Source organism: Polypterus senegalus, chromosome 2 (assembly GCF_016835505.1).
Source record: "Polypterus senegalus isolate Bchr_013 chromosome 2, ASM1683550v1, whole genome shotgun sequence".
NCBI lineage: Eukaryota > Metazoa > Chordata > Cladistia > Polypteriformes > Polypteridae > Polypterus > Polypterus senegalus.
In genome coordinates, this window is record NC_053155.1 from 206,175,093 (window position 1) to 206,187,169 (window position 12,077).

General features: G+C 36.1%; 1 protein-coding gene across 15 annotated transcripts in view; it reads left to right on the forward strand.

Annotated features, from left to right (window-relative positions):
• The window catches only part of dmd (dystrophin), a 2,654,580-nt gene that overhangs the window by 2,511,617 nt on the left and 130,886 nt on the right, over positions 1-12,077 (forward strand). For all 15 annotated transcript variants that reach the window (XM_039745194.1, XM_039745193.1, XM_039745197.1 and 12 more), the window contains one exon: positions 330-404. In XM_039745194.1, coding sequence (XP_039601128.1) covers positions 330-404 — 75 coding nt within the window. The remainder of the gene's footprint in view (positions 1-329; positions 405-12,077) is intronic.

The following is a 12,077-nucleotide window of genomic DNA, read 5'->3' on the forward strand; positions in this document are numbered from 1 at the left end:
TGAAAGTCTTCTGATTTGATACACTGTATGGGATCAGCAAAAAAAAAAAAAAATCAAGATTTATGGCTATGATGTATTATGAGCAGATAAAGTTTAAAGATAATAAATTGCAGCAGACATTTTACTTCCTGATTTCATGAAGATTATTGAAATAAATCTGAAAACAACAATGAATTTTAAAACTAGATGAAATGTGAGACCAACTGATAAATTCACAAGTCGATATAGTGTTATATAAAATGCTTTCTGGAGCTGGAGATAACTTACTTATTTGAATTTGGATACTATTTTCTTCAAAAATAATAAATTTGCCTTCTCTTTTGTTTCAGCTGACCTGAACAATGTCAGATTCTCTGCCTACAGAACAGCCATGAAGCTGCGCAGATTACAGAAAGCTCTATGCTGTGAGTTTTTATTTATTTTTTTTACCTCCTTGCTCATAGTGTTGAAATTGTATTTTGTAAAGTAATATGTTTAAGAGAGAATGTTTTGTATTAATTTCTTTTTTCTGATATTACCTGCATGTCTGCCTTGTGTTAATTTGCTTAAGCCATAAAGCACAAATAAAAAATTACATTGTGACTATGAATGATGGGAGAAGTCTAGTCTGTCCTTGATGACTTCCCATCACATAGTTTATATACTAGAGATAAATCTTTGTTGAATTAGTGTCAGATGGCACGTGTTTAGCAGTGCATATTTGCACGCCTCATTCATTAAGCTCTCATTGGTAAACTACCTGCCCTTTGTACACATAGCTTGCGACTGCTGCCAACTGGATGGCTTAGTGAGGTTCTTGGATAAACCTTTCTGCTGTCACTTGCGGCTTCTGGTGGAATGCAAAGAAGAAAGTCAAATTAGACTATCATAACAAGGTTTCTGTTGGTGAATCTGCAGGGTGATCATTAATGTACCAGAATCTTTGGTTTTAATCCCGACCTAGGCACAGTCAGTGTGAAGTTTGCTTGTTTACCCTTTGTCTACATCGGTCTTATGATACGCTGTTTTTCTTTTGATATCCCATAGATATGTAGGATAAGTTAACTGGCCATGCTAAACTAGCCCAGTATGAAAAAGTATGGGTTACTAGACTTAAGTTAGAATCGACTGTGCTTTTGCAGTAGCTGCCCTAAGCTTTGGAGTAGTCTACCATTTCATATTAGGTCAGCAACAACTTTAGTCACTTTTAAATCCCACCTGAAAATATTTTTGCCTTAGGTTTTTAAACTTAATGTTACTGTTTATTTTTAGTGTATTTATTTGACTATGTGTGTATGTATATAACACTGTTAGCATTACTGTATTTATGGTAGCTGTACAGCAGTTTGGTGAACTTCTGTTGTTTTTAAAAATTGACTTGACTTGACTTGACTTGACTACATGAGTGTGACCTGCACTGGATCTGTGTCTGCAGGTTTTGTTCCTGCCCCTCACTGCTAGAATAAAATATAGCTGCCTATGACTTTAACTATTGTTGGTGTAGAAAGATTGTCTATCTATCTATCTATCTATCTATCTATCTATCTATCTATCTATCTATCTATCTGCCTGTCTTATTTGCAAATTTGTGTTTTTAATATCATGGTTGGTTTGTATTTTTGATGAGTTTAGCAAAAATGTAAGTTTTTGGTAAATTTCTTATTATTTTTCATTCATATATACTTATATTTGACTGCCCCTTACAACTCAAGTTCTGATCAATAGATAGATGTTGTTGTTTTGTTTTTTTAGGGTGTTTGAGTTATGCATTTGAATGCATTTTAAAAAAAAACACAAAAGCTGTCCTAAAACCTCTAGTTCTCTTTGTAGGTATGCTTGTTTATATCTCATACTGGACCCATTTATAGATAGCCTCAAATAGCAGAGGCTGCCATATACAGCACTAGTTTACTACACCGTGGAGGACATAGCTGTAGGCTCATTCCTGACTATCACAAGCATTTAAATCAAATCCAAATTCTGCTATAAAACATATTATGAAAAATCTAATTATTCTCAGATAAAGTTTATAACTGAAGCAGAAATATAATAAAAATATTGTGTTTACCACAGCAAGCAATTTTGTTTTGGAAAAAAGAAAAAAATCTTTTAAAAGGGACCAAGTGTGGTATGATGTTGCTTTCCTTTTCTGCTTTATCTAGGTAAAAATGTGTGATTTGTCAACTTATTGAATTAAATTATCCTGATTACAAGGCATGTCGTTAACACTGCCTAGTCCAATCCAACAATCTTTCACAATGTGCTTTGTGGGAGTTATGTTTTGAGCCTTCAGTTTCATAAACAAATTAAAGTCTTCTTGTTCAAGGTATTATACAGGTAGTCATTTTTTTTTCTTGTTGTATTTTCATATATTGTTAGTTTGGATCTGGTGAAGGTTTTAACTACTTTGTATTATCATCATTATTCTTTTGATATTAAATGAGTTTGTAGAAGAAAAAAATGAGTGGCTGTTTATTACCCTGAAACGATATTCTGTAGATATTTTGAATTGGACTGACACAGCTCTAAATTTATTTTGAGAATAAAAGTAATACTTTGGATTATAACCTGCTTTTCAAAGTCTAAGGATATGGACAGAGGACAACAAAAGTTAGTAAATAATTACATAAATAAATAGCGGTGAAAGATAATAAAAACAAATTATGCACAGGCTGTCACAAAGAGATCACATTTTAAGTGTGTTTTGAACAACTAGCATTGCTTTGACTTTGCAAAGTCTTTATGGACAAGCATTCCACAAGGTTGGAGCACAGACACAGTACGTTGCGTATTGTGCTGGCTTCAGAAGGTCAGAGTTGACAGGTAATACAATTGTAGAAGTTCAGAAAGGCTGAATGGAGCATAGTTTTTGAAGTCTTTTGAAGCCAGAAGTATTTTATAAAGAATATGTGATTTAATTGGCAGCCATATACTGTAGCTCCCAAGACTTAGTGTAAGCCAGAAACCTAGAAACAGAGTTCTGAACATCCTACAGTTTATTTAGAAGTGATGTTGGAAGTCCATGCAATATTTCATTATAATACTCCAGCTTAGATGTTACAAAAGAATAGATGAAACAGATGTTACAAAAGAAGGTGAAAGATAATTTAAGACAGGCAAAATGTTTAAGATGAAAATATATTTTTACTAGACCTTTAACATATGGAACAAATGACAAGGAAGAATCAAGTGAAACTTCCAGGCTTATAACTAAATCAGAGGCCTTGGCAAAAATACTATGAACAATTACTGTAAATTGATCCATCTTTGTTCATTGAGACTTCTTTGCCATCAAAAATATCTCAATGTTTTATTATTTATTTTTGAAGAATAAGATATCGCTACATCATGCAAGCAGGCAACAAGAGTGGGGGTGGAAGGAAAGTAGATGTTTTTATGTAGATTTGAGTATTATCAGTGTGACAGTCACCATGTGCACAAATAACACGGTTGAGAGCAATAAAATAAGTAATAGGTTGTATTCCATGTTTAACATTGTTGAAATGTCTTATGATTATGGCTAACGCCAGTTATTAAATCACTGAATTAATATGTTCAAAACAGGTCTAACATTTCAGTTTAACATATTTGCTTCATGAAAGCAGCTTCACAGCAGAAGTATATTAATGCAATTTATATATACCACTTACTGAATTTTATTATGAGTAAGTGTAGATAAATAATGATTAATTCTTTTAAATGAAATGTCAAAATGTATTGTCCTTTACATTATGCATTCTGTCTGACTCCTCCTCACAGTAGGCCAGTTTTTGGTTTAAGTACAAGCAGTACAGTTTCACATTCATGCACTATTGTTTGGTTAAGCTTTATCCTTTGCCTGCATTTCCTACAAACCTGACTCATTATCAGCTATATGTTCTGTATATATTTTTAAAGGTATCTTTTCCAGTCCATTTTCCAAGCCAGCTTTCCTGTTTCATTAGATGCATGTATCTGTATGCAGTGCTTTAAAAGAGAATTTGCCCTTTGCTGTGTATTTTTACAGTAAACTAGGAGACGCGGTGACTCATCCAAAACCCCTCTTAAACGGTGATACAATGGGAAAAAATTCCTTTTTTTTTTAGAATTTTTTTTAATAACCTCCTCTTTGATCGATCACCTGCTGACTTGCTGTCGTGCCGAGTGATCTGCACTTCGCTTGCCTATCCCTCCCCCAAACCCCACCAACGCTATGTTTCGTTGTGAAGAGGTGGGCTGAATGCACTCCAAGGAGACACGGTCGTTCCTCTGAAACCCCTCTTAAATGATGATACTATTGGAAACAAATAACAGTTGTTTTTTTCTACCTCCTCTTTGCTTGATCAGCTGCTGGCTTGTTGCTACTGATTTTTGTGCGGTGCTTCGAATGTTTAAAAGCCTGTGCAGCACCTGCTGTACATGTGTATCATGGGACTTGCTTCCAAAGGTTGTAAGTATAATGTGACTTGTCAGTCTTACGAGATGTGAAAGTGTCTCTCTTCAAAAGATCACGTCTTATCGCAGGAAAAAAGTCTCATATCGACGCAAGATTTTTTTTTATATCGGGGAGATTTGCTTATAAATGTCAGTTGTATATATTGAGGAATAATGGAGGGGGCACAAGTTAATTGTCTAATTATCTAGTTATAATTAGATATATATTTTCAAATGTGATAAAAGTAAAGCCTGTTTGGCGAACTCAACCCAGGAACATAGGATATTTGTTGAGGTCTGTGGGGCTCCAACTCACTCCAGTCAGAGCCAAAATATTTAAATATAGATAATAGTTAATCTTTTTAAGAGTGTTCATTCCTAAAAAATGTTCAATTGAGAGATGAGTCTAAAGTAAAACCTTTTGGTCAATGTGTGTTCTGATAATTTCCAGGTAAACACTGCACCCTCCAATAAGAACTTCAAGGAAGTGGTCATGCAGAGTGGTAATAGTGTTCAGGTTTAGGTTTGTTCTGCTGCATCAGAGCATTGTTGAATTATCAATACTGTAAGAACGATGAATACATCTGAACTTTAATCTGAAGATTGCCAGGCATTAGCTTTCAGTTGAAACTACAGTACAAGAAAATTTACAAATATAACCAGATACACATCCCCATTCTTAAAGAAAAGGAAATACAGAGCTTGAGAAGCCCAGTCAAAGAAACCCAGTGACACATGCCGTGACCTTAATTTAGCAGTTCATGTTGGAAAACTCGCAAATGTCACTGAGTTAGAGCAGTGTTGTAAAGATGAGTGGGCCAGAATATCTTCGTAGTGCTCTGACAGAGGGATCAATGACTTTAGGAAAAGTCTGGTTACAGTTTCTGTGGCTAAAGATGGCATATAAAGTTTTTGAGTTCAAAAAACATTTCCATTTTCACAGATAGGACATTAGGTATTACCTTAGTTCATTAAACATATAAATGAAATAAGTGTCAAAACATTATGTTGTTTGCTCTCCCAGAGTCCGTTTTAAATAATAATAGACTTGAAAATCTAATGGCATTCTCCTGAAAAATATGCTGAATTGCAGAAAATCAGAACTGGATTAAGATATTTTTTGCTTTCAAAGGGTGGAGTGACACTATGCAAAGAAATATTTAAAACTCATTTAATTATACACCCTTAGTTTTTATCATGTTAGCAAGCTTACATGTTATTTCTGTTTTAGGTGGAGTATATTCCAATTTCAGTAAACTTCTTTTAAGATTATGTTTATCTCTCAAAGAGCTGTTTTCTTGGTTTATTAAGTTGTATTTCCGCATAAATATTTAGAAATATTATATGTTATATTTTGTTATTTATACGATACATCTATATATAGATTTTTAAGATTAACTAAAGTTTTTCCAGTAAACAAGGCTTTCACTTAAATAATTAAACTCTTAGTGTTGTCAGTTAACCTTACACACACATACTGCATTTGGAATCTGTAAAGAAACTGCACTACTAACCTGGAGAATGTTCAGACTCCTCACAGATATTGACCAGGCCAGGAAAAGAACCAAGGTTTCTGGACCTGTCCATTTCACCAAAATGCTACCCTAATTATGACAAATCATCTGTTTATTACAAATTAGATTAAAATATAACTAATCAGCCCATTGACATTTTAAAAAAAAGTGGGTTACATTTTCTGTATACTACATTGCTGCATGTTTTCACTGAAACTTGATTTTGTATTTAGATTGGTTTGAGCAGTAAACAATGTCAAGTTTCAAGGAACAACACTTCAATGCTTGTAGTTTGCTGGACTTCGTATTATATTATTAGTGTTAATGTTACCATCTCTTCAAAGAAATGTAGAAAGTCATTGAGATTAAATCTCCTGTTTGATTGTGATGGGTATAAATTGTAATGTACCTTTTTGGCCTGTCAGTTTTGCTTTTTCTTCAGAGAACTTTGACAATTCGTTAGATATGAATACTGTTGAAATTATATTGACATGTAATATACTCACACATTCTCAAAATGGATAGCCTGGCTGATACTTTCCTGAAATCACTGCACCCTGATGACAAAGGAAAATGGCTTTAAAAAGAAGTGTTTTTATTAATTCATATTTGATACAGGAAGCATAAGGGGATGGACTCACACAATGGAGTGGACAGGTTATGTAGATTGACAACAACACAGATGTATGAGCAAAATCAGTTTATTTTCGGTTTGCATTGGTTTTGAACAACTCAGTAAACTCTTGAGAACTGACAAACTTGATCCAACTGCACACTATGCATAATGCTGCTGGGCAATTAGATATACACAAAATTGTATGCATATACAGTATATGTTTATCCAATATATATATTTTTCAACATACTGTACATGGCAAAATAAAAGGAACGACAGAGAAATGAAAATGGTGGGTTTTGATGATGCAGGTCTCCATTTAAAACCCTAATGATAAAAATGGAAATTAAAAATAAAGAGTGAGGTAACTGGTTTTGCTCTTGTTTCTGCATCAGTCAATCTGATGTGCCTTTATCATATTGAAGCCCATAAAGATGTGGATACTTGGAGTCCAGGAATTGGTGAGGAGTAAAATGTATTTGTGTATATGTATGTACTGTATCTATGTACGTATACATAGATGCGTCAGCATGCATCTACATAGACAAGAAAGGTCAAAGGTTATTTCAGTGCTGAAAAGGAAAGAACATTATAGACATGACATTTCAGCTGTATAGCCTTCATCAGGCTCTTATGAAGGCTATAATGTTCTGCCTGTAGCCAATGAGGAAATAACTTTTTTTGTTTTATATACTGTATGTATGTGTCTGTGTGTGTATGTATATATATATATATATATATATATATATATATATATATATATATATATATATATATAGTGGTAGATAGGGGGGCTCTCGCTCCCTTGAACCCCTGTCCACGACTCCAGACTCCAATCTTCTCTCAAATACACAATAAACCAATCCTCCAGCTTCCAGACGCGTTGCCACCCTTCCACCCAGCTCAGCTCGCCGTCTGGGAGCTCCCACAGTCCTTTTATATTCCCTGACCCGGAAGTGTTCTCAATCCTCAGTCCATGTGATCCTCAATCACGTCCGGGTCAGGTAAAAATTCTTTTCTTCACCCCGGAAGCCCGTCGCTCTTCCTATGACGAGCTTCCGGGTCATAGGGCACAAATGAGTCTTCGGTCCTCCCTACAGCATCCTCTTGCGGCCCCTGAGGTATCCAGCAGGGCTGAGGATAAAAACTACATCGTCCATGATTCCCTGCTGGTCTTCGGGGCACCTCCATTCTGCAGGGAGGGCTCCATCTGGCGGCCTGGGGGTATTGGCCGGGATGATATCAGAATATATATGTATATGTATATATATCTTTTGAGAATGCAACATATGGTTTTGTCCAGGAGGAAAGCAGTGTTGCCTCAAATCAATGGCAACCTTTTGTAGGATGTGTTCCTGAGACTTATTAATTGTCATCGCGAAGCAGAGCCTTACTGGAAATTTGAGGCATTTCAATTGAAATGGGAGATCAGAGGGTATAACGGTGATGCCAGGAATACATTCAGAGTGTGGCGCTCTGCTGTTTTTTTGTGTAGCTGCCTTCACACAGCTTCTCCGCTGCTTTATAAACGAACGGCATATAAGGCCATCGTTTCTCCTTGCTTCGTGGTTCTGTACTGTTTTATTGTTCGTTTATTACGATTCTTATAGTTATTGTGCTATTATTATACTATTCAAGACTTACTTTACTGTTCAGGTACCCATTTCCTTTATTTAATCCGCGGCTTGTACGTTATTTTTTGTTCGTTTATTACGATTATAGATATTTATTGATTCCCTTCTTTAGCTGACTGCCTGCTCATATAAGACACTCCACTGTTTTTTTGTGAAACAGTCTTTACACAGCTTCTCCGCTGTTTTATAAACGAACGACATATAAAGCCATCATCTTGTCAATTGTGTAATGTGTTTTTTGAACAGATTTGATGCATGGAAGTGATCACTCGTACTGCGTTCAGTCAGTTCACGTGAGCTTCTCTCTTGTGTGATGTTGCGATGTCCACGGTTTTATTTAATGTTAGCTAAGACCCAGCACTTAAAAGTTTCTCGCTACAGCAATGTTAACTCCGTTACAAAGTGATCCAAAGTCTTGTTTATACCTCGTGTCTTCTCATTAAACTTGTATCTCGTGAATAAAGTATTCAGCGTTTTTCTTCAACGCTCTTTGGAAGTTCTTCCTTCTTTTCTACGTACTGTGGTCAAAGTCAGTTCACGTTATTACGTGGGAGGCGTGATGATCGAGCTAACGTCCATTACAGTATATGGAAAAAAATAGGTTCCAGTTATGACCATTACGCATAGAATTTCGAAATGAAACCTGCCCAACTTTTGTAAGTAAGCTGTAAGGAATGAATGAGCCTGCCAAATTTCAGCCTTCTACCTACACGGGAAGTTGGAGAATTAGTGATGAGTGAGTGAGTCAGTGAGGGTTTTGCCTTTTATTAGTATAGATATTGAAAAGGCGCTATATAATGCCTGACCTGACACAGACTCACACTGGAGGCACGTATAAAAAGAAAAGAACTTTTTATTTTTCTTCACCTGTGGAGCACGTCTTCCCTGTGACCCCCACAGGCAAAACACAGTCCCCAGTACACCAAAACACACTCTTCTTTGGCACCACCACTCCTCCTTAAAGCTTCGTCTTCCTTCTTCTCCCGACTCTGGCCATTGAGTGGTGGTTGCTGGCCCCTTTTTATAGTCCACCCAGAAGTGCTCCAGGTTTACTGCCGAGTTCCAGCTGCACTTCCGGGTGGGGCGAATACACTACTCATACGGGCTCAGGAGTCCCAGCTGCAGCACCCCCTGGTGGCACCTGCGGGATTCAACAGGGCTGCACCCAACTCCAATTCCCATGGAGCCCTGCAGGAAACCAAGGCACCGCTCCAACCCAGGGGGCCGGCCATCTAGCATCCAGGGGGATGATATACATATACACACACACACACATATATATACATTCTGCAGAAAAAAACACTTTGTCTTCTAAACAAAAATCATGAAGAGTTATCAAACACTTTTGTGGTCAACAGGGTCATGAAACATTCTCTTAATAATGCAATAAAAGCTCATACTGGTTGTCTGTGATGAAAATTGGTAAAGCAAAAGCTAAAAATGAGCCAAACTAATTGTGATTTCTGTTTGTTGCATTATTAATTAATATAATAAAATTACCCAAACTTGTTGGTAAATTGTAAATGCATTCCCTAAGGCACTGCTTTAAGCTACAGAATATTGAAATAAAAGTCTGAAAACATAAAAACACAAGCAATCCTTGGGGATAATGTGTCTTTCTATATGTTGCTTAAAACATGTTTTTATTTTTGCTTTAGGGGGACAGTACTTTTACCACTTCATTTTTCTAAACAAATCTATCATGTTAGTTATCTCATGGGGACAGTACAGATTGAGGACCTAGAAGCACATTGAAAATAGAAACAAGTAAATCCTTCCTTCCTCTCTTCTTAAGTCTTAAGCAAAGTTTCCAGCTTCTTTTCTCCAGATGTCTCACTTTTGCCGTTCACAGATCTCTGCTTTTCTTTTTGTTTTATATTACTTAGCTGTTATTTATTCCTTATGCTAAGGTTTTGGATTCTTCAACTGAAATATGATATGTTTAACTCCTTTTATTTTCCATTAAGTCACTTTGAGCCCAAACTACTAGAAGTCCAAAGGCTACCATTTGTGCTGTCTATACTGATCCCATGGCTAAAGCAGCACATCTCCTCTCAGAACACATTTAATGGGTCGGATAAACACCTTGCCATTGAGGGTACCCTGGTGGTGATGTGTTTTATATATATAAAGTTGAGGCATAATCAAGAAAAGGCAAAGTAGAAACCATATGTTTGTGTAGTTATTTTTATATATTTTAAGCCCTTATAAACTCTCCCACACTGTTAACATTATTAGAGCCCTCTAGACATGAAATAACACTCTTTAGTCAAAAGTTTAAACTGTCCTCCATGACAAGACAGAGATGACAGTTCTTTCTCACAATTAAAAGAATGCAAATAGATCTTCTTGTCTTCAGGAGCAGAGAATTTCAGAGAGAGAGAGAGAGAGAGCGCTCGCAAAGAAAAGCAAACAATCAAAAAATCAATACTTGTGCTTTTAAGTTTGCCGCGGCATTTTTTAGAGGAGCGTTAGTATCTTCTAAGCAAACAGCCTCTGTGCAAACAGCCCTCTGCTCACATCTCCTCCGTCAGGCAGAGAACGCCAGAGAGAGAGCGAGATTAAAGCAACAATCAAAAAATCAATACGTGTGCTTTTGTGCTTTTAAATATGCGGAGCACCGCAATAAAGCGGCATTTTTTTAGAGGAGCGTCAGTATCTTTTAAGCAAACAACCTCTGTGCAAACAGCCCCTCCATCAGGCGCAGAGAATGTCAGAGAGGGTGAGAGAGAGGCAGAGACAAGCAAACAATCAAGCTCCGCGCGGGATGCATATCTTATAGCATTGAGGAGTTTTAGTTAATATGTAATACATGCTCTGATTGGGTAGCTTCTAAGCCATCCGCCAGTAGCGTCCCTTGTATGAAATCAACAGGGCAAACAAACTGCGGAAGCGTGTAGCATAAATTAAAAGACCCACTGTCTGCAGAAATCCGCGAACCAGCGATAAATCTGTGATATATATTTAGATGTGCTTACATTTAAAATCCGCGATAGTGAAACCGCGAAAGTCGAAGCGTGATATAGCAAGGGATTACTATATATATATATATATATATATATATACAGTATACTGTATATACATATATATATATATACACATTTGTCATACCATTTTGGATTTCATGACTACAGCATTTGAGTAGTGAGTAAAGAATTTAAATGAACACTTTCTTTCCAAATAAGCAATAATTTTTGCTACTGGAAGAGGGGAAAGGACCAATGTGCTACACATGGGAAATCCTGCAATGTATCTTATATTAACTAACAAGTTTATAATTCATCAAATTGACTGTGCTGGTGATGTGGAGCAAGAACACAAGACCCATGTAAGGGGGCTGGAGTATCAAGAGTAATATCATTTCAATAGTAGAGAACTTGGGCTTGAAGAATGTAGAAAATAAATGTAAAAGTAGTTTGCCACACTACAGGTCAACTCCAGTTTAGCTTCCTATGCATTTGTTCATCAAATAATGAGGACATCTTGTGGGATCATCAAACAGGCAAAGGTAAAAGAAGTTGGTGAAGGTCAGTGAATTTGTATCTTATGACTGGTAATATACTGTGCATTCCATTGATTCAGATACTGCACTATTAATATTATTTTGAGCATCTATTATTATATCCCACCTGTTGCTCTGTTAGTATAATTTTCTTCCTTTATATTATTGTTACATACTTTAACAAACACTGAAGCAGCTCTCAAAATCATTTATAGCTTCATCTGTATACATCAAAATGTGCACCTGGAGGTTGTTTACATCATGGCCTAGATCTTTAATTATTTTAATTTTAAAATGTCTATTCATGTGCTTTCAGTGTGTTTATTTTGCTACCAGAGTAAATTATACTCAAAACTGCTGCAGTTCCATTATTAAAGAGAATGTACAACTGAGTTTGCATTACACATTACATGTATTCA